At 42.2% G+C, this 20,587-nt stretch overlaps 5 protein-coding genes across 10 annotated transcripts in view; 3 read left to right on the top strand and 2 right to left on the bottom strand.

The window, feature by feature from the left end:
• Positions 1 to 2,115, top strand: part of LOC147314341 (clathrin heavy chain 1-like) — a 30,582-nt gene extending 28,467 nt beyond the window's left edge. For 2 of the 4 annotated variants that reach the window (XM_086261210.1, XM_086261209.1), the window contains 2 exons: positions 286 to 361; positions 477 to 2,115. In XM_086261210.1, the coding sequence (XP_086117336.1) occupies positions 286 to 361; positions 477 to 607 (207 nt within the window). In that variant the 3' untranslated portion in view covers positions 608 to 2,115. Of the gene's footprint in view, positions 1 to 154; positions 362 to 476 lie in introns of all 4 variants that reach the window. The other 2 variants (XM_086261211.1, XR_015124648.1) reach the window with 2 other exon arrangements.
• Positions 2,116 to 2,395: 280 nt separating this feature from the next.
• cfap45 (cilia and flagella associated protein 45) lies at positions 2,396 to 5,887 on the bottom strand. Of its 2 annotated transcripts, XM_086261214.1 has the most exons (13): positions 5,804 to 5,841; positions 5,668 to 5,682; positions 5,447 to 5,557; positions 5,164 to 5,270; positions 4,837 to 4,981; positions 4,584 to 4,754; positions 4,309 to 4,487; positions 4,006 to 4,135; positions 3,773 to 3,919; positions 3,557 to 3,670; positions 3,261 to 3,454; positions 2,963 to 3,187; positions 2,396 to 2,613 (listed from the first exon to the last, which is right to left on the bottom strand). In XM_086261214.1, the coding sequence occupies exons 2-13, from the start codon at positions 5,668 to 5,670 to the stop codon at positions 2,547 to 2,549; spliced, it is 1,593 nt and encodes a 530-aa protein (XP_086117340.1). In that variant the 5' UTR covers positions 5,671 to 5,682; positions 5,804 to 5,841; the 3' UTR covers positions 2,396 to 2,546. The 2 variants fall into 2 exon arrangements, with proteins under 2 accessions (XP_086117340.1, XP_086117339.1); XM_086261213.1 differs by having other exon boundaries at positions 5,668 to 5,887.
• Positions 5,888 to 6,532: 645 nt separating this feature from the next.
• On the top strand, positions 6,533 to 11,442 carry slc37a4a (solute carrier family 37 member 4a). 2 transcript variants are annotated; one of them, XM_086261216.1, is made up of 10 exons: positions 6,533 to 6,841; positions 7,036 to 7,315; positions 7,406 to 7,661; positions 7,773 to 8,005; positions 8,484 to 8,727; positions 9,091 to 9,249; positions 9,330 to 9,415; positions 9,716 to 9,829; positions 9,936 to 10,074; positions 10,171 to 11,442. In XM_086261216.1, exons 3-10 carry the CDS (start codon positions 7,514 to 7,516, stop codon positions 10,335 to 10,337), a joined length of 1,290 nt encoding a protein of 429 aa, XP_086117342.1. In that variant the 5' UTR covers positions 6,533 to 6,841; positions 7,036 to 7,315; positions 7,406 to 7,513; the 3' UTR covers positions 10,338 to 11,442. The 2 variants fall into 2 exon arrangements, with proteins under 2 accessions (XP_086117342.1, XP_086117341.1); XM_086261215.1 differs by having other exon boundaries at positions 7,036 to 7,661.
• trappc4 (trafficking protein particle complex subunit 4) lies at positions 10,683 to 12,975 on the bottom strand. The gene is made up of 5 exons (XM_086261217.1): positions 12,657 to 12,975; positions 12,232 to 12,406; positions 11,600 to 11,703; positions 11,244 to 11,370; positions 10,683 to 11,153 (listed from the first exon to the last, which is right to left on the bottom strand). The coding sequence occupies exons 1-5, from the start codon at positions 12,829 to 12,831 to the stop codon at positions 11,075 to 11,077; spliced, it is 660 nt and encodes a 219-aa protein (XP_086117343.1). The 5' UTR covers positions 12,832 to 12,975; the 3' UTR covers positions 10,683 to 11,074.
• Positions 12,976 to 12,998: 23 nt separating this feature from the next.
• On the top strand, positions 12,999 to 17,003 carry rps25 (ribosomal protein S25). Its single transcript, XM_086261218.1, has 5 exons — positions 12,999 to 13,129; positions 13,687 to 13,776; positions 13,894 to 14,077; positions 16,753 to 16,851; positions 16,936 to 17,003. The coding sequence occupies exons 1-4, from the start codon at positions 13,127 to 13,129 to the stop codon at positions 16,845 to 16,847; spliced, it is 372 nt and encodes a 123-aa protein (XP_086117344.1). The 5' UTR covers positions 12,999 to 13,126; the 3' UTR covers positions 16,848 to 16,851; positions 16,936 to 17,003.
• The last annotated feature ends 3,584 nt before the right edge of the window (positions 17,004 to 20,587 follow it).

The raw sequence follows: 20,587 nt of genomic DNA, 5'->3' as shown, positions 1-20,587 counted from the left end.
CTCCCTAATTCGTTTCACAGTAAGTGGATGTCCATAAGGTAGAGTAGCCAGTAGCTCTGTAGTTGTAGTTATTCCTCTTAGGCTCCTTAGCGAGGCCTGCTTCCCGCAGCCTGTTTTTATTTAAATCTGGACTGTAATCGTCTTCGCCTGTCAGGAATGGTCCCATCCGTCAGCCAGTGAAATAACCCAGAGGTCAGTTTTTACAAACCCTTGCTCTTCAAGAGCCCCGTCGTCTTCACTTTAACTGAAGTGTGACACATCCGCTGTCGTCGTGTGCCCCCACAGGTGGACAAACTCGAAGCCTCCGAGTCTCTGAGGAAACAGGAAGAGCAGGCTACAGAGTCTCAACCCATTGTTTACGGTAAAAAAGGCCTCATGTTCAAAACTGGATCACCGTAGTGCCTTTTGAGAATAGATTTAATAGTTTGATCGCAGCTGTGGTGTTTTTAAGTACTCATCTTGGCGTTGTCTTGCAGGCACACCCCAGCTTATGCTCACAGCAGGGCCCAACGTGCCCGTGCCTCCTCAGCAGCCCTACGGCTACGGCTACACAGCAGCACCCAACTACGGCCAGCCGCCACAGACCACCTTCGGTTACGGCATGTGAACACCCAACTACCCACATCCTCCCCCACCCACAACTCAACCCAACACCTTCCTTCCATCTGTTCTCCCTCCTTTGTGTTCCTCACCAGCTTCCCATGGTCTTCTACTCACAACAGGGGCCACAAGCAAGCAACAGCCCACTCTCGTTTCTGGCACTATTTTTTTATTCTGTCGTCCTGTTCCAAGAGAAAACACTTAACTGCATCGAAGGACTTTTATTTGTATTGTTTGAAAGAAATTGGACCACACGTTTGTTTTTTTCCACATTCCATATTTATGACTACTTATTAAGATATTTTTGTGTGGTTTTTTTGGGGGTTTTTTTTGTTAATGTCAAAATTTTTTATTGGTTTATGGAGAAGTGGACTTGCTCAAGCTCAGCAATGAGCCTTTGAAGTAGGTGGAGGAGCATTGGATTTTGCACTCATGAAGAAATTAATGTAGAAGAGCTCTTACTTTTGATGTACTGAACATGTGGACAGCTTACATTGTCTCGTTTGTCTGTATAATGCATTTCATCATTGTATATTCTGAGGAAAAAAGGTTACATATAATATTGAACATATATTGCCATTTCAGTGGCTATAGCTAGCAACACTAAGTAATGATAGTATATTCTGCACAGGCGTGTAGCTTTATGGAGTTTTAAATGCATACAGACGTATGTCACTGTGTGACTGGGAGTGTGTGTGTGTGTGTGTGACCTAAAGGTCTGAATAAGAATTTTAACCCCCCTCTCTCTCAGCCTGTACTGAGCTTCTTCACTCCACCCATCTAGATATTAGCGCTCCCTCATTAGCTCCATGTATTAAGGTGACCTCTTGTGCTGTGTACAGTGCTTGTGTGAGACTGTATCTGTGTATGTGCAAGGACGGGACCACGGCCACTAAACCCCAGGGCCCTTAACCGTACCGCGTGTATGTATTTACTCTGAACCCTTTTCGTGCTGAGGTCCGTGTATGCCAGGTGTTGTGGTGTTCCCCTCGGTCACCGTTACTTTTTTTTTTTCCCCCTCTTTTTCTTTTTCCTCCTCGCGTGTACAGATGTGAAGAATTGAAAACTTTTAGATGGAGACCCCCACCTCTCTGTCGTCCATCCCCTCCCCTGTCTTGTTACCTCCTTTGTTAATGCTTAGTGGCAAGAACAAAGAAAGAGGCAGAGGAAGACAGGCTGGTGGAACGTTTAGTGTTTTAACGACAGCTCGATTAGCTCCATAAACACTCCTGTAGGTTGTGTGTTTAGATGGTTACGATGAAGAAATTTACTAAGTCTCCATGCATCCAGTTCTCTGTCAAGAATGGTTTGAAATAAGAGCCTGTTACTTACCTTGATGTACTTAACTTCCTTACATGCTTTAAGCTGTGTGTGTAAAGTGTCATCCTAACCCTGACATAAGTTGAATTCCTTTCTGTTGTCATGCATATTAATAAAGGGGATCTGTCATCGATAAGTGGAAGAATATGACTTAATTGAAAGGGAACTACTAGCCTAAATAAAAACTAAAAATTGTACCCCGTCTCTGTGTGTGATGGCAAAAAAGTTGATTATTTTTTCAATATACATAAAACAGACTACATCAGTTTAAATAGGCAGTAACTACAGAGAAAACCCTTGAGGCTCTTTTCTGAAGTGAGAGGGTTCTGTCATATTTGGGGCCTGCTTATAGTGACGAATAACTGGGTGTGCCTCAGAAGTTAGGAGATTTGAAGACTTGGAAAAACCCAGAAGCTATTCTAATGGTTGCTGAATCTATTTATAGAGTTAACAGCTCAAATACATGAATGCCAGTGTTTTCCATACTAGTAAACTATTAGTCTTTATTGTTACATTCCTTTACATTTTAACCCACATTGAAACACGTTAAATTAGACTGTAAATACAATGGCGGGACCAGATGAGAACTTCTCACGTGTTGTCGTTTGAATCCAGTGGTCAGGTGATCAGCCCGTCAAGGTCTGAACCTTTCTTTCCACCTGATTGCAGTACTTTTCACAGAGTCCTGTAGCCCTGTAGTGGATTAACAAGCACAATTCAATGTATTTGTATGGCAGTAATTCATAACAACAGCCTCAAGGTGCTCTACATTATTAGGTAAAGACCCTACAATCACACAGCTCCCTATGATCAAGCACTTGGGAGGAAAAACTCTTATTTTAACAGGAAGAAACCTCCAGCAGAACCAGACTCAGGGAGGGGCAACTGTGCTGCAACCCGCTGGGGGTGAGGGGAAAGAGAAGACACACTATTTGAGAAAGAGCCACTATAGGAGAAATGCAGAGTGGTTTACAAACACACAGCGAGGTGAATGAAGAGGAAACACTTTGCATTATGTGAACCCCCCCACACACACACTTACTTAAGCTCCTGGAGCTTCTTCTGTTTGAGCTCATCGAGGCGCAGACGTCTCTGCCGAGTTTCCTCCATCAACCGTTCGGCCTCCTTGAAGGTCTCTTTGCGCTTAGCTGTGGCTAAGATCTCGCGTTCCTTCATCTGCTGGCGGATGTCCTGCGCGTGCTGCTGCACTTTGTGATGCTGCCTGTCGTTTTGCACCTGCTCTTTGACCATCTCTTCCTGCTGCACTCTGCGTGGAGAGAGCACTTTTAACGGAGTGTATTAAGATTATTTGAAAATCGGTTTCGAACGGACTTTCTTACTTTAGCAGCCTCTCAAACTCTGCCTTCTCCCGACTCGCCTCCACTGACAGATTGCGCTCTTTGTAGTGAACCTGCTCCATGTGAGCCGATCTCAGCGTCGCCTCCAGCTGCGCTTTCTTTGCAGCCCGCTCCCTCTCTTTTCTCCTCCACTCTCTCTCTGCAGCGTCCTGGTTCCTGCGAGCACGGAGCTCATCCTTCCAGACAAACACATACACAAGCACAAGTAGCTAAGAACATCTGTAAATCTTCTGCCAGGTTTCAAATCTTCATATATTGCACATCTGTTAGATCCTGACCTGCTCAGCCTTGTAGTCTTTTTCTTTTTCTTGCTGAGCCCTCAAACGAGCAATCTCCAATTCTTTCTCCTTCTTGATTCGTCTTTGCTCTGCTTCGCATTCTGCCTGCTGCTCCTGCAGGTTTAATGAATTGCTAACGTTAAAAACAACGTCAGAATCAAATGTGTGTGTCACATGATGTAGCTTGCTCGTCCACAAGGAACAGTGGGCTGTGACCTGCTTTTTTAGGAGATACTCCTTCACTCTCATGTCAGCCAGCTTCTCCTCCTCTATCCTCCGCTCCTTTGCCCGCATGGTCTCTGCGTTGATGCACTTGATCTCCTCCTGCAGAAGCTGTTGCTCCATCCTCTTCTTCTCCAGCACCTGGAGGAAGACATGGGTCAGAGCAGAAACTGAGCGCGGTGTACGTTAACTGCATGTGTGGATGTGTCCTCCGCCTCCGCGTGCACCTCGAGATCCTCCAGGTTCATTCTCTCCTGGTCCTCTCGTGTCTGCTGACTCTCTTTCTCTTTCTTGCCTTCCTCCAATTCTCGGTTCTCCAGGCGTTTCTGGATCTGATCGTAAATTTCCTGCCTTCCCCTGAAATATAAAGCACACACACACGTGTTGACAGTGCTCCTAGTTGACCTCCGCTGCTCATTATTAGGATTTCTGCGATCTCCCAAACAGAAGAAGACGAAGAATGACGTTAATTGCAAAAAAATCAATCCGCGAATAGAGGGTGATTGTGTTTCTGATAGGGCTCCATTTACTTGACTCTCTGCTGCCTGCGTAGCTCTTCAATCTTGTCCAGAGTCTCCAGAGCCTTGCGGCGCTCCACCTCCATCATGTTGTCCAGACGCCTTTCCTCCTCTGTCAACTCCATCCGGATCTGCTTCTTCTCCTGGATCTGGTAGTCACGGTTTGCTTGGCACTGAGCACCTAAAATCAGCTGAGACGACCACACAAACACAGGTTTATTATTGTGTACTGGTATGTTTATATTTTTTAAAGGTTGGTCATCCACACATCTGCACTTTCTTCCTACCTGGTTGAGCTGTTTGATCTCATCTTCCTGTTCCATCCTTAAAGCATTACTCCGCTCCACCAGGCGCTGTGCACGTTCCCGGGCTTCAATCTCCAGCTCAGTCAGTGGCTGGTTCTGCTTACGGGACAGGTCTGCCTCATGGATCCTATGCTTCCTTTCCTCTGCAGCTTTCTGAATAAAAAGTACATAAAAATACTAATTAAATCAGTGGACTTCTTTGTTGTTGTTATAAAATTGCAGTCAGCTTTCCTACAAGTTCCTCTTCTTTCTTCCTCTGGTAAGCCTGCCTCAGGGCCTCTCTGTCCTCCTTGAGGAGCAGCCAGGATGTTGAGTTGAGCCTCTTAAACTCAGCTGGTGAAAGTAAGACGGACTCTCTTGAAGGATCTCTCTGGGGGATCCTGGCATGATGACATGTGGTATAATGTTTCAAAAACTTGGTATACTGTATTAACATCAGCAATAGCAATCTGATTAGCCTGAATCACATGAAATAAGGCAGAGGTTTATCACAGAGCAGCACACACACTTTACAGACTCTCTTCATGTTTTATTCAAATGAGCTCGTTTCATGCTGGCCTACCGCAGATTTCGGATGAGGTCTTTGGTGATGATTTGAAGAGTCTCTCCTTCCTGGTTCTTCCATGAACAATCCTTTGCTACACCTGCTGATTTTACCCGTTTGTCAAACTGCAATGACATCCACACAGAGATTTAGCTGTAATCAGCTCCCAAACTCATCCACGACCTCTGTTCTCACTGCAGCTACATGCAGTTTCTGATGATATCTGGGGATATCATTGTGAATAATAAGAGTTGAGTGTTTCCCTCCATTTCCCGCTGAGTGTGCAAGGACCCACACTCACCGATTTCTGGTTCTCAAACAGATCTTCATCCACCCGAGAGCCGGAAGCCAGTGTGCGGTACCGGCCGAGGTACATTTTGCCCCTGGATGACGTGGAGCTCGAGGCAAGTCTCTGCGGGGCAGTAATTACAACGCTCAGGAGTTATCAGCAGATAACGGTCATGCATTTGAACACTGGGATTTAGCATAGAATAGCTTTTTTATTTTTAACCTAACACTTACCATAGTTCTCGGTTACTGTGGGTCAGTGAAACAGACTATATTTGTTAAAAAAAAAGTCTAAATATTATACTTTGCTCATGGATAACTTCCAGCTAGCTCAAATAATTAATGTGGTTTTAAAAAGAAATTAGCGTACTACTTATATTGGCTCCAGCTCACGGGACACCGACTTTGAAATGTTTGGTTACCCGTTGCCATGGGAACAGGAGGAAGGGCAGACCTCACGTGACCGCAAAGTAGTGCTGTGCAAAATTTGGTTTCGATCCGATACCATGTAAATACGGGGCCAGTACTGCTGATACCGATACTGACTAACCTATAAAGGCAGCGTATCAGGGGAGAGCAGATCGCCATGATATCTGAGATGAATCGTCATCAATCTGAAACTTCTGACAACATTTTAATGAACGCTAAATCACTTCGATTTCTACTTTCCACAACACTTTCACACAACAAAAATCGATTTGCCCAGCTCTAGTACAAAGAGGGAGCTAGGATATTTAAAAAAAAAAAACACTTCCCGGGAAAAGACGCTTTTTAAAACCTTATTTTCAGGCAAAGCCGCCAAGCAGCAAATAGGTTTTTAAGATTTAACTGGCGCTTCTAAATATGTATGCTGTAATGTGCTGTAAATTTTGCAAATGTTTCAAAATATCTGCCCGAGATAAGTGCCCAACGGCGTTACCAACATGGCTGCAAAGTAACAAAACTTACTCAAACAATGTTATTGGCTTATTAAATAGTAGTTTAGTCACACAGCCAGCTGGTAAAATGCTACACTGTAGAAATATTTGTGTTTACTTGAATACAGGGGGGGGAATGCTAACACTAAAAACAGCGCTAACAAGCTAGCTCATTCCGCGGAAATACTCGTAGTTACTTAGATTTAAATTACAATTTATGTCGTTATGTGTTATTTAATTTCATACAGTCATTGCCACAGTTATATGGAGCATTGTCCGGACACAGTGTTGTTCCGTACCACTACCGGCGGCTTTCGTGGCTGGGCGGTGCTAGTTGGCCCACATGATGCGGAAATTTTGCACAAAAAATCCTTCAGCCCCGGAACGAGCAGAACTTCAGAGAGAACTCACTCCAAACTCAGGGAAAGTTAATCTGCGAGATTTTACGCATACACGGAAAAGCGGAAGTGGACACACCGAGGTTTCTGCAGGTATATTTACACTAAAGACTTTGGTTTTGTAGATTACACTTACACATCAGACCAAAATCTTATATACTAAGATTTTGGTCTGACGTGTTGTGCACAATGGAACTGTATTACCCACAACTCTCGTGTGCAACAAAAGATTTATGCACTGCCACAAATACCGTGGTCTCCCTCCTGAATTTATGAATGTGTCTCAGGTCTTTTTGCTGATGAGGATCACACTCACACACCCCTCCATTTGGATAGGAGCCTCCCCCTGGTGTACAGCAGCTATTGGACTCCTCAGTAAATCATTAAACGCGTCAGTCCGAGGACTCCTGTCATGGCATTATCAGATAGATAAACAGCAACAAGAAAATAACACTTGATAAAACAGAAGGACTTCTGCCTGAAGGACAGAAGATCACTCTCAGGGGATAGTGTCACAAACTGATGGTCACCTCCTCCGGCCCTCTTGAAGCCAGCCTGCAGCGCAGGGTAGCCGCCATGATTCAATCAGCTTCAGGGTGTAGAAGTTGACCATTAACCTCCGGTGCTGATTGCAAACACTTCTTTGCTTGTAAGCAGCTGCCTGTGTACAGTGGATCCTGAAGCAAAGTTCACTGCTACAGGTTGCAAAAGGCAGGAGCTCCTCTGGAAGCTGCTTTGCAAGTGTTTTAGGACTGAGCTGCAACCATGGCTGCCTCCGGTTATGGATACTACAGAAGTACAATATTTCTGGCCATGTTTGTGGGCTACACATTGTACTACTTCAACAGAAAGACGTTCTCCTTCGTGATGCCTTCTGTAATGCAAGAGATCAAGCTGGATAAGGACGATCTGGGTATGTCAGTACTGTAAACTTGAACCCTGTGTACCTTCTATAAATGTGATAACACCGATGTGCCTATACAACAATTTTGCAGCAAGTGCATGAGCGCTCCTCTTTTCTCAGGTATGATCACCAGCAGTCAATCTTTGGCCTACGCTATTAGTAAGTTCATCAGCGGTGTCCTGTCAGACCAAATCAGCGCCCGCTGGCTCTTCTCCATTGGCCTGTTCATGGTGGGAGGCATCAACGTGATCTTCTCTTGGTCCTCCACTGTTGCTGTCTTCTCTGCCCTCTGGTTTCTCAACGGTCTGGGCCAAGGCCTGGGCTGGCCTCCCTGTGGCAGGGTGCTGCGCAAGGTATATGACCCGGTACCCTCTAATTCAAATTGAGTTTAAAATTTAAGTTTCTTCTGAGTGTTACAAAGAACAAACCGACACTGCAGTAGGAAAATACAGAATGAGCTAATAAAGTAAAGCAAGTAAACAGGATGAAATAATGAAATGGACCTAAAACTGTTTGTATTCTCTATAAGATCTTGAATGAACTGGAAACTGATGTTAGATCCCAAATATTTTATCAGCAGGCTCAGGCAGAGTTGGAGCGTAAACAGCTAATCCAAGACAATAAAATAATTTTATTTTTAAACTGCATTTTCATAGTGTCTTAAACAGGACTCAGAAATCTGTAACTGTTTGTGTGTCTGAAAGAAAAAAGAATATCTGACTTTTAAACTACCAAGTGTGGGGATCGGTCTTAAAAATCCTATGTGGATATCAAGGAACTTCCTGCCAGGGCTGTCTGGACTTAATGTTTTTCCCTCTTTTCCTCCATCAGTGGTTCGAGCCCTCTCAGTTCGGGACGTGGTGGGCGGTTCTGTCCTGCAGCATGAATCTGGCCGGCAGCTTGGGCCCCATCGTTGCCACTGTGCTGTCGCAGAGTTACAGCTGGAGGGCGATACTGTCCGCCTCTGGAATGATTTGCATCGTTGCCTCATTTGTTTGCCTGCTGGTAATCAAGAACGAGCCCAAGGATGTGGGGCTGCCCAACATAGAGGTGTCGACCAAAAAGAGCAAAGGTGGTGAGTCTGACTCTTAGTCAGGCACAATCAGAAACTGGTGCGGTTCAACTGGTTTGAACCGCTGCTTTTCTCAGAATGTTGTTAACACTTAGACAATGCTCTGATAACACAAATTTGAACACACACACATGCACGTGTGTCTGTTGTCTAACGGCATGGGCCTTGAGCGCTGTGACTAAAGATCAGTAACTCGGTGGACTCTGCACTCAGTGTGTCCCTCACGTGAAAGCAGCTCATGCAAAGTGTGAACACAGGATGTGATGCATGTTTCTTTTTAAAACCGAGGAGTGCTCCCATCACCACATCACTCACATCTGTGCTCGTGGTATCCAAAAAAGGGTCTTCTGTCTGCTTCCTCTTCAGGATCCTCAAGCCATGAAAGCACCCTGTCTGAGTTTCTCCTGTCCCCCTACCTGTGGCTGCTGTCCATCTCCTACCTGGTGGTGTTTGGGGTGAAGACCGCCTGCACAGACTGGGGCCAGCTGTTTCTCATTCAGGACAAGGGCCAGTCTACACTCATGGGTACGGATGAGGGGAAGAGCAGTCGCCTCGGGAGTCTACTTTGAAATAAAGAGTTAAACTCACTGTGTTCCTTTTCTTAGGTAGCTCATACATGAGCGCCCTGGAGGCTGGCGGGCTGGTGGGCAGTCTGGCTGCAGGTTACCTCTCTGACAAAGCTGTGGCCAGAGTGAGTTTGTTTTTTAAATATGAGTCATTATTTGATCCAAGATTGTGGTCAATAACAGCCTGTTTAATATAGAGAGAACTGGACTAGAAAGGGTTTTAACCTTTGAATATTTCAATGTTATTTTATGGAAATCGTCTTCTGTTTAAGATTGCTTTCTCCCTGTCTGCACTTTCTTCATCATTTCATAAGTTAAAGGGATAAATAGCAATAGAAACACACCCCTAAGTGGGCAATCAGTGTTTTTTTATTCAGCTTATAGCCAGGAAATGGAACATCTCATAGTATTTTCTTTGTGTGCAGCAAGGGATGAGGCTCTATGGTAATCCCCGCCACTTCATCCTGATTTGCATGATGGCAGGAATGTTTGTGTCCATGTACCTGTTCAGACTCACCGTTACTCCTGACAGCTCAAAGGTAACACAGACACATTAATTCCTGTGACCTGTTCACACTGCACAGCAAATGCCAGACTTCAGTAGCCCATTTTTTTTTTTTTTTTATCTCTTCTCTGTACATCAAGGTGTGGATACTCGGCTTGGGCGCCGCCTTCGGTTTCTCCTCATATGGACCAATAGCTTTGTTTGGAGTTATAGCCAATGAGAGCGCTCCATCCAACTACTGCGGGACATCACATGCTATCGTTGCCCTGATGGCAAACAGTAGGTTTTCATTAATTGAAAGTTAAATTCTAAAGTTGGGTTTTGTGTGTGTTGCGCTCCTTCCATTGAAATAATCCGTGTGAATTCCCATTGTAGTTGGTGGCTTCCTTTCTGGACTCCCATTCAGCACCATTGCCAAGCACCATGGCTGGGAAAAGGCCTTCTGGGTAGCAGAGGTCACCTGCCTTGTCACTACTATCGGATTCTTCCTCCTGCGCAACATTCGAACAAAGATGGGACACGTGCCCAAGAAGGCGGACTGAGCTCATTCTGTGCGAGCCAGTCATTTTTACGTCTTTGTTTTTAATTAGTCATATGTGAAATAAAGTTCATAGAAATGTGCAAAGGCGCTTCTCAACATGTTGTCTAAATAGTGCGTGAACTTGAAGAAATTACTGCAAATTGCTAGAGAATGTTTTTTCTGATAATGCCTCTGCAGGACTGCAATAGTAAGAGTGCAAAATAGGAGGCTACAACACACTGAAATGAGCAATCTTAGGTCAATGATACTTTTTCTTAGTTAACCCTATAACACTAATATCAGGTGACTTTTGCAAATTCCAGTCCTGTGAATTTGTTTTTTATTTTTTTTAAAAAGCAACATGATCAGAGTACCCCATTATACCTTATTTTATCAGACATTGTACAGGATAATAAGAGTCCTTCAATTTTCCATGTACTGCACTTTAGTGTACTTTGATGGGAAGTATATTGAGTAAAATATACCCACCGTTAGCGATACTGTTACAGAAACTGCACATTAGTGTTCTAGGGTTATTTTTCCAATTTTACACTTCATGCTCCAAAGTCTTCACTCACTGATTCAGTAAAATGGATTCAGAACATTTAAATACAGTATGGATTTTAATCTCTGAATTATTTACAAAACAATGTATTTACAAAGTGTTAATGAGCAAATGTGGGGAGGAAAAACAAACAAACGGTCCAAGACAAGAAAAAGGAGTCCACTTATTTCTTTTCAGTCTGTGAATGCTCTGATTTAAGATCCAGCTCCAAAGTTGCCGGCTTTCTCTGCTACCTCCAATGCACTCTTCAGATTCTGATCAAAGAGCTCACACCTGAAAAGCAAGAGTAAATGTGTGGGTGTTAAACAGTGGGTACAGTAATAAATTATTTCAAGATAATGCAATCCTAATTCTCTTTAATACCTGATTGGCATTTCCAGAGAATAGAACGGGTTCTTGAGGGCGAAATCTGAATACACCTCATAAATCTTCCTCAACAACGCATCGATTCCAGACTGTCGCGGGTCCGCCAACACGATAAACTTTATCCCTGAGAGAACAAAATGAGAAAGATTTCATTTTATAATAGTGACTATCAACAAGCTGGGAAGGAATGTATACACCAGGAAGATTTATTACTGGAGTTGCATGCTGTTCACAGCTAAAATTAAATGAAATCGTTACATATGGAAGTGCTTTGGTTTTTAAATCTACAGCCAACTAAGACATTACTTCTTTGGTATTTTTAACCTAAAATGACACTTAATTGCACCACTGACCTGTGAGAGTCTGGAAGCAGTGAAGTTTGAAGACGTCAGTTTCTAACATTTCGATCCCTGAACTGCCAGCTTCAGGGGATAGCTGTGAACCTATTGCAAACAACCTGAGGGAGGGATCACAAAAATAGGTGTGTTTATTTAGCTTCATTCATAAAGTGAGGGTACATACAGTTTTGGTCTGAAGTTTAGCTACTGGGCGTGAATGTTGTGGTAATTTCTGGATTTTAATGAGTTCGTTGAACTGAAGAATTAAGTGTACAAGTTTGATTTTATTTAGGATTTTGTCTGATCCACGCAGGGTTAAAAAAGGCTCAAAGGCCTAAACAAATATTTAGTTAAATGAATGTTTGCAAGTTGCACTTTGCCCAGGCGTCCTTATGAAAATATTAATAATAAAATAAAATATTAATAAGTGTATGTATACTTTCGATCCTGTGTAGAGTAGAAAAAAATCAAACAACAGTACATACTACAAAATGTATTGATCACTCAGGTAAGTTTTCACTTCCTTTGGCTCCCATTCAGAAAAAACAAAACAAAAAAACAACAACACATAAATAACACTAGTAAACACCTGGCCCCGCTGTCCACTGTGCAGCTCGGGTTTAATCCACACACACGAAATTACTTACGAGTGGAACATGGACGCCAGCATCAGCTTCTCATTGGAGCTCAGGCGCGCTCGTCCAAAGCGAATAGACACGGGATAGTTTGAAGGATCTTTCAGGTATTCAAGGATGTCCTTCCCATCTGATGTGTTCTTCCCGATCACATCAACTCCATTGATGGACAGCACTGCATGGCCCACTGACGAATGACAAGAGGTTTCAGTCCAGTCATACAGTCAAGCTAGTGACACCGCAGTATTTTTAAATGAAGAACAGTGAACATTTCAGTTAACTTGGACTGTAAAAAACGATACAAATGCGCATACTATAGATAATAAACCGACAAAGACTGCATGCCAGTATTTTAGCTTGGGCATAAGACAGGTTTCGTTAGAGATTGCCCATATAGCTAGCTAATAAATAAGCTAACGATGTGCCCGTGAGATTACCTCTGATTCCGTCCCGCTGTCCAAACGATACGACCACCTTCTCGTCGTGGTGCTTCAGCACCAAGTCCAAAGGGTAGCTGAATGTTTTCTCCACCTCTGCTCGCGGGACATAGTTATCATATTGATAAATTAACCCTCCAGCCTTGTTCACCACATACACACTGTATATCACCATCTTTGCAACGTCCTGCCCAGCTGACAGCGACTGTCACATGACCTCGACGGGTGGCTAAAAATCAAATGAATAAATTAGATTTTACTTGTATAAGTTTTTGGTCTCAAACCTGCCGCTGTAATGACTGTCAGAATGTTTGCCAATCTCATAAGTCAAATAAAGTCAATAAAAGCGACGAAACATGAGAAAACTCAAGTTCCCATAATGCCCCAATCTCACTTCCGCAAAAACAGGTTGTCTAAGGGGCTCTTGCACGGGCGAACTTCCTTTCGCTCCGACATCTTGACGAGGAAACATGGTGAGGACAGTTATTACACGTTTGTTGAAAGAAATTAGACTTTTTTCGGCTTATCGTTAGTCATTCAGGAGTCGTAGTACCTCGGGACATTTTTTGATAGCACTGCGCCTCCCCGCACCGGGACGAGAGTGTGTGGATGAAGCAGCCATACTTAAGATTTCACGCATTTAGCTTATGGCTAGCATAGTAGCAGTTTGCTAAACGCACCATGCTTCCAACTACACTGTGCTCACAGAAAGGACTTTAATAAAGTTGTCCCTCATGTGACCGCTAAATATACTAGCATGTGTACAGATGACACAAACACCAAATACTAAAGTATTGTAGGGGTGCAAATGTTAAAAATTAATGAAGACTGCGAGATTAGAGACGTTTTGAGGACAGGGCCTCCTCATGCCGACCATCCGATTCCGGCATTAGCCCCTAGCTCATTTCCCTTTTTTTTTCCTTTAAAAAATTAATGGAGTACCGATGCGAACTTGCTCTTGTGTACATTACAGCACATGTTAAACATGTAGCTTCAGAGTGAAAGTTTAACGGGTGTCGTCTTTTTCCAGCCTCCTAAACAGGATAAGAAGAAGGATGCTGGGAAGTCCAAGAAGGACAAGGACCCAGTCAACAAGTCTGGAGGCAAAGCCAAGAAGAAGGTATGTTTTTGTTCATATTTGCCCATATTGGATGTATTTTATATTATGTGGCTGCTGAATAAATGTTAAGGCTAGAGGTTTCCCGGTCTTTAAAACAACATGTCTGTTTCTGAGCAGAAGTGGTCCAAGGGAAAAGTGAGGGATAAGCTCAACAACCTGGTCCTCTTCGACAAGGCGACCTACGACAAGCTGTACAAAGAAGTTCCCAACTACAAGCTCATCACCCCCGCTGTTGTGTCTGAGAGGCTGAAGATCCGTGGCTCTCTGGCAAGGAACGCCCTCCAGGAGCTGCTCGCCAAAGGTGAACTTCACTTTCTCTGCTCAGAGCTCTTGAAGGTCCGTGTTGGATCTTTGACGCTAGGAAGGGCATCAAAGTTAATCACACGTCTGTCATGGTAGCGAGTAGGGCTGAACGATTATGGAAAATAATCTAATTGCGATTTTTTGCCCCAATATTGCGATTGCGATGCGATATGCGATTATTTTTTAAGGTATTTGTCTTCTGTATTATTAAACAAAGACAAGCAATACATCATATAGTATGGCCAATACTATATTACATTAATTTTAAACTGTTCTTTCCTGGAAGACAGACCTCTGTTATGATGACATGAGGTGATGCATGAATTGATGACTGACATTTTTATTTAACTTCTTCAATCACAACAGTATATTTGAACATACACAATAGTTTATTTTTAGCTTACAAACATCTGAGCATAAAGTGCTGACAAGGAACCCTGGTGTAAACATTAAAATGAAAGTCAGTACAATGTGCAGATTGCAGAAATATACATAAAAAAAATCAGTGGCTTTACCACACTCAGTTTTTCGACATCTGTGAACTACTAGACAGTCATTCAATTAAAAAATAATATTAAATAAATAAAACTAATAAATAAAAAATACACACATCTTACTGATCTCTGCAGTCAGTAACATTACACATAAAGTGCAAACATAATAGCAATTGTATAAACACACACACAAACACGCCTTTAAAATTTAAAGGCGTGAAATTGGACGGTCTAGTTCTGATTAGCGTCACCGCTGTCTCGGTGGAGTTTAATAAACTCGGCCGTCTGCTTCTTGCTATCTAAAATATAACCAGACACTGGTGTAAATTCTCGACTGTCTCATACTTCTGTTTAATAAGTTTTCTGTTTGACGTTTAGTCAGCTGTGTGAAAACCAAGGAGGAACCCACCCGGGGGATTAATAAAGTTTTATTTTATCTAATCTAGTAACTTTAATCTCAGCCAAACCGATTTACTCACGAACAAACAAAACACTGAAAAAAGCCCAACAATAACATTTTTAGGTTGTCTAAGTGACTTATATATTACGTTTAACCCGAGCAGCGAAACTCCGCGGTGATCTGAAAATGATGTGCCGGGAGTTGTGCCGTTCTCGGCCGCATCAGTAACCCTCGAGCTCCCGGCTAGCTGTCGAGCTGGTGGGTAGCAGACGCCTCTGAAAACGTCGAAGCACTTTTGCAAATATGGGATATCTTGATAAACCGAGCAGATATTTGATGTTTACACAACTACTTTCTCGCCTGAAAATATGTTAAAAGTTTATTTTGTGACCCAGAAAGATTATGAGTAATTTTAAAACTTAGTAGCGGCCGCCATTGCTGGAAACTGGAGTTTGGCTGGGCCGCGCTATGAATTCTGGGATATGGTAGTAATTTGGACAGCCTTCGGCGCGTCGCTGTGACGTAATCGGTCTACAAATGCGGCCTCAGGAGGATGCAGCCCATGAATTGTATAATATAATCGCAGTATAATCGCAGCCTTTGCGGTTAGAAAATTGCACTTGATCATGTCGCGATATTATCGCAAATGCGATATATCGTTCAGCCCTAGTAGCGAGCTTTGCTCAGTTGGTCAGCACCATTCCCAAGCATTAGATTTTAGTCCCTGCCAAAAAAGCAGTGTTTGCTTATGTTACCAGCAAAGGATTTTATTTACTGCCCTGAATAAGTCGATTGAGAGTTTGGCAGGGTGATTTCCAACTTCAGAGAAAACTCAGTTACACGATGGTACATCTTTTGCATTAAGGGCTGATCAGGAGATGGTTCTTGCTCCAGCTTTAAAAAATGGAAACTGTAACATCTCTTGTCATCTGCTATTTTGTGATGCAGCATTAAACTCAGCCGATGAATATGCCCGTAGTCATCAGCACTGCTCGCTGGCTGTGTCTAATGTTTATAAATGCTTACACAGTATGAACCCAGGCCAGAGTGGTTTGTCAGCGAGTTCATCATTTGTTTTTAAATGACAGTGATGTGCATGCAGCGTGACTACTTATCTCCTCTTTTGACATCCTTCAACTTCTGTTCGAAATGCTACATGGAAACAAATGATATATTGCAGCCTGTCTGCTGTTTCATGTGATGTGAAATGCTGAACATATTTCAAACGGGTGCATTATGCTTTATTCATTTGATTTATTTATTTTTCCTCCCTACAGTAGTTTAACTGAAGTGTGTGTGGTGTTACTCATTGTGTTTCAGAGATATTGTCATCTAGACTCAGTATAGCATTCTTTTTATGAATTAAAGCCTTCCTTCAGCAGGCTGTGCACTGTGCTTCTGATTAAAGAACGCAGATTTGTTCTTGTCCCATACAGTGAAGCTTCATATGCAGCAGGAGGGACACATGAAGAAATTCTGTATTAGTTCCTTATGCCTAATTTAATTTGAAAATTAGCTGTCAAACTGATTTGAGATATAATGGCTACATTGGCATCGTAGCTAGATTGCCTTCCCTGCCTTGTAATACATTTACTTGTCAGTGTTTGGACACCTGGGAGAAGTGATCTGTTGCACATATCTGCTTTACCTGCTGTATATCACGTTCGTCCCTGTGCAGGCCGACTAGGGCAAATGTATCACAACAATTGACATAACGGTGCAAATTAAAAACACAAAAAAAATGCTGACGGAGAACTTGGGTCCGTTTTTGTCTTGCAGGCATGATCAAACTGGTGTCCAAACACAGAGCACAGCTGATTTACACACGTAACACCAAGGGTGGAGATGAGGAGGCAGCAGCAGAGAAGGCATAATCAGGTACTACAGCAGCATCTCTACACGTCTCTATTTTATTACTGTTTGTTTTCAATTTTACTAACCTGCAGTCTTTGTTTCTTGCAGGTTCCCCTGTTTGTTTCCTGTGATGGGCTGTTTGTAATGAAAGGTGGAATAAATATGTAAAGACAAAACCTTTGCACTTGTTTTGCTTTAACTGTTCGTCTGTCTTTAACCAGCTAAGAAGTGGATAAAAATTCCTAGTGTGTTCATGTTATGGTCGAGTGGTCACTGGATATCAGATAAGCATTATGTTGGATTTAAAAATGTAATTTAAGCAAAAATGTTAAGATTGGTTAAATCAAAGAGTAAAAAGATGAGGATAGTGACTGGTAACTATTCATCTATGTGATACTTATAATAACGTTAAGACCTTTTGTGTCTGTGCAGTTGTTTCCTGGTGCCTGATAATAAGGTGCAAATACTCGTCCCTCTGCATCAAAGTGTGGTTTTGTTTTTTTACATCTGCCGCCTCCTCCCTGAAGTTGAGTTAAGTGGATTAAAATCAGTTAGGGGCAATAAATTAGTTTCATTCTGTTCTGTTAACAAACATGAGGTGCATCATAAATGAATAAACACTGCAGCAGGTTATTATGGCAACATTATTCTCAGTCTTCTTCTTAAACTCTGATAAGGTTATTTTTTCTAATTGGTTTCACATAACGCAGCGGCATGAAGCTGTTCTAATCTAGGAGTGTAGAGAGATTAAGAGCTTTCCAGATATCTGTTCACACAAGGGGAGAATTTTACAGATTCAAGAGCTGCTGCTGCTGAGGTGCTTTCACACCCCATTTACTGTGGTGCATTCAGTTTGTCACCCAGTAAATTTAAAGAGGCATTCTGACTCAGTTGTCCCATGTTTTCAGTGTTAGATGGATCATTTCTAATTTGGCCGGGTAGATTTGCACTTTGTCTTCAGCTTGTCTGTTACCAGCCACCGGCAGCGAAAGGTTATGAGATATTGATAGGAGTGAAATGAAGAAGCTATCTTCACTGTCACCGTTTGCTCGGGGCATAAGATAGCGCAGGAGTCCTGTGATGGATGCTGTCAGGTGCTCCTTTGTCACTGCGCAGCACCACCTCCAGCACCAGCCACAAAAACATGCTGCAGGTTTAACGCCACTGACAGATGCAGTCCTCCAACATGAGCTCAGAACACAAACAGCCACCTCTCAGTACACATGATGAAACAGTGTCTGTTTAACACCTGGAGTTGGAGCTGGAGTTTTCCACCAACGAACTGAAATCTCATCATTTCTATTTATGAGGTTTGCAGCTTGATTAACTAGAATAAAGCATTTACTTGTTTTGCAAGGCTGAAACATTTTCATAATCAAGTGTGCTGCTCAACACTTTGATAGTGTTCTCGGTTATGTAGTGAAACAGCCTTTGATTCCAGTATAATTTCAGGACATGCAATCAGTGTTGACTTTTTCTAAATTTATCAAAGTGACAGTAATCAGTGATTTAATCGTCCCCCCCCCCCACTGTGCTGCGTACAATTACTGTGCAAGCTCAGTGAATTCCTATTTTTGTTTGCTTAAAAATATGCCTGCACTGGGCTTGATTGAATGTTCTGGACAGGTTAAAGGGGCTGTAAATGGCGTTTACATAAGGGCCCCCATTCTTTCACATTCAAAGTCACATTAAATTAAATTCAAGTGCCCCGAAGTTTAAAATATATGTGATGTTACATTTTTTTAAGGAAGGTGTTAAGTCAAGGAATAATTATTAATTGTTTCTATTGGATAACCGTGTCATATGTCCCGCCCCCGCTTCTTAGCTTGCGCATGCCCAGACAAGATGTATATGGCCCTTCGCCTCAGCTAAGTCGAGCCTGTACGTTGGTTGGGCTTTGATGGTAATAAACTGTCACTGTTTAATTGTGACAACAACAACAGTAATAATAATAATAATTTTATGTATAATTTCTCTTCGTTATTCAAGCTTGTTTCCCCCACTAAAAAAAGACCAAAAAAGGTCAAATTATTTTTATTATCTAAAAAAAAAAAAAAATCGAAGTAAAAAATCGAAATGTCATTTTTTTAAAAAGTTGTTTTCCCAACATTTCGAGTTAGTAAGGCTAAGACTTAACCTAACCGTAACACTTACCATAAGATTGAGTTCGAGTAAATCGAAACGTCGAGATAATAACCCGAGATTTTTGGGAAAATTTTTATTTAAATGGCGGCGGAAACAAGCTTCTTCATGCTATACTAAACAGGTTGTGCCTCCTGCATTACCTAGGTTTAAATAACTGGTCAGAAATTGTTTAAAAGTGGCTCGTTTGATAGTAAAAGTTGCTAATCCCTGACCTAGCCGGAAATAATGTGCTTTTAAGCTTTGGTAGGCATGATAAACTCATGCAGGGGCTTCCTTAAATATGCCTGAATTTCAAACATATTATATTTACCTTACCCATCCTACATCCTGTACACCTGTTTGCAGCCTCAGCCTGTGGAAACATTTTGTCAGGTGAATTCTGGTCTGACTGAAGCTTCAGGAAAGATGTTCACAGATCACATCAATGCATCTGGAAGCTTTTTTAGCACGTGCTAATGTGGAACAACTCACACCTTCATCCATGGTAAGTAGGAAGCTTACTGGCAGGTAGGTCAGTTTATGGAACAAAGTTTGAGACGTCATATGAGAAGAACACAGGTGTAACCTTTTAAAAAGCACCTTCCTTTTCCTTGGTTTTGTGGCATGGACACTTATCTGTAAAGAAGAGAAACTCTGTTGAGTGGTCTAACATGCTTATTGGTGAACAGTATTGCTGTGTGATACTGCAAATTCTCATATCGATATGATACAGAGTATATACAGGGCCACTATTGCACTATTGCAGATACTTTTAACCTTTAACAGCAGCTTATATTGGGGAGGGCAGTGTTTCATTATTTATACGATGAATCATCATCGGTTTTTAAATTATTTCAGCATTTCATGTATTTGGAAAGTGTATTTTCTGGAGGGATGTAAATGTACCTGTCAGAGACGTCAGCTTGTATTGTTTAAATGTGTTATAGGTTATAAATAAAATAGACATCCCTGTACGACAGACAGTTACAGAGGTTGGCTGGTTCAGTTTTTCTTGATGACTTGCAGCCTTTAGTGAGTTTCAGTTTCTTTCGTCAGGATGAAAATGTATGATTCCAAAGTGCAGAACAGCAAGGTTTAAAAACCCCTTTGTTCTGGCACCCATCACTCAGTAACAAATTGTAGCTTTTTTACGTAGGTGAGCTAAATGATTCCCCAAATCAAGTATTAGTTGTTTTTTTTTCAGTAGTTTGTACTATGTGTGTGTTGTGTCTGTATTGAAGTGTGCATGTGAGCTTGGATGACTTGCCTGCAGAACAAACCTACCTACAGGTAAAAATAAATGAACCTGAACCTGAATGTATAAATTGCTATTCTATAGAGCCACACTAATGCTGTTAGTTTCATATGTTTCTACATCTGTTAGAAGCCTTTAAATCTATTTTTCTTGTTTTTGTTCGGGCACAGACATCTCTCCCGCCCTCTTTAGACTACAATATCAGCATTTAGCTCCAAGGCTGGTTCTTTAAACCTATCACTGTAGATAAGTTTCAGTTTAACAGCAACATCAAGTGGCAGTCCCTGTTTAATTGAGGTTGTCTTAACAGTGTTCTCACTCAGCGTGCCACTTCCTATCATCAAATGTTGGCACTTACACAAACAGACTATATGTAAATAT

This window comes from Aulonocara sp. 'chitande type north' Nkhata Bay, linkage group LG14, assembly GCF_057382095.1.
Source record: "Aulonocara sp. 'chitande type north' Nkhata Bay isolate Kocher_YH1m ecotype deep benthic linkage group LG14, A_spYH_male_GT1.1, whole genome shotgun sequence".
Lineage (NCBI taxonomy): Eukaryota > Metazoa > Chordata > Actinopteri > Cichliformes > Cichlidae > Aulonocara > Aulonocara sp. 'chitande type north' Nkhata Bay.
This window is presented reverse-complemented; position numbering and strand designations above follow the sequence as displayed.

Excerpts from the sequence above, each read along its gene's own strand:
- trappc4 (XM_086261217.1), bottom strand. The coding sequence starts at position 12,831 with ATGGTGATATACAGTGTGTATGTGGTGAACAAGGCTGGAGGGTTAATT. Across the intron at positions 11,704-12,231 it reads CTGGCGTCCATGTTCCACTC|GTTGTTTGCAATAGGTTCAC; the intron begins GTAAGTAATTTC and ends TCCCTCCCTCAG. Across the intron at positions 11,154-11,243 it reads TCTCTGGAAATGCCAATCAG|GTGTGAGCTCTTTGATCAGA; the intron begins GTATTAAAGAGA and ends CTTGCTTTTCAG.
- cfap45 (XM_086261213.1), bottom strand. Across the intron at positions 4,755-4,836 it reads GGAAGAAAGAAGAGGAACTT|AAAGCTGCAGAGGAAAGGAA; the intron begins GTAGGAAAGCTG and ends CTTTTTATTCAG. Across the intron at positions 3,188-3,260 it reads GAGTTTGAGAGGCTGCTAAA|AGTGCAGCAGGAAGAGATGG; the intron begins GTAAGAAAGTCC and ends CTCTCCACGCAG.
- slc37a4a (XM_086261216.1), top strand. The coding sequence starts at position 7,514 with ATGGCTGCCTCCGGTTATGGATACTACAGAAGTACAATATTTCTGGCC. Across the intron at positions 7,662-7,772 it reads GCTGGATAAGGACGATCTGG|GTATGATCACCAGCAGTCAA; the intron begins GTATGTCAGTAC and ends CTCTTTTCTCAG. Across the intron at positions 9,250-9,329 it reads GGGCCAGTCTACACTCATGG|GTAGCTCATACATGAGCGCC; the intron begins GTACGGATGAGG and ends TCCTTTTCTTAG.
- rps25 (XM_086261218.1), top strand. Across the intron at positions 13,777-13,893 it reads GAGGCAAAGCCAAGAAGAAG|AAGTGGTCCAAGGGAAAAGT; the intron begins GTATGTTTTTGT and ends GTTTCTGAGCAG. Across the intron at positions 14,078-16,752 it reads CCAGGAGCTGCTCGCCAAAG|GCATGATCAAACTGGTGTCC; the intron begins GTGAACTTCACT and ends TTTGTCTTGCAG.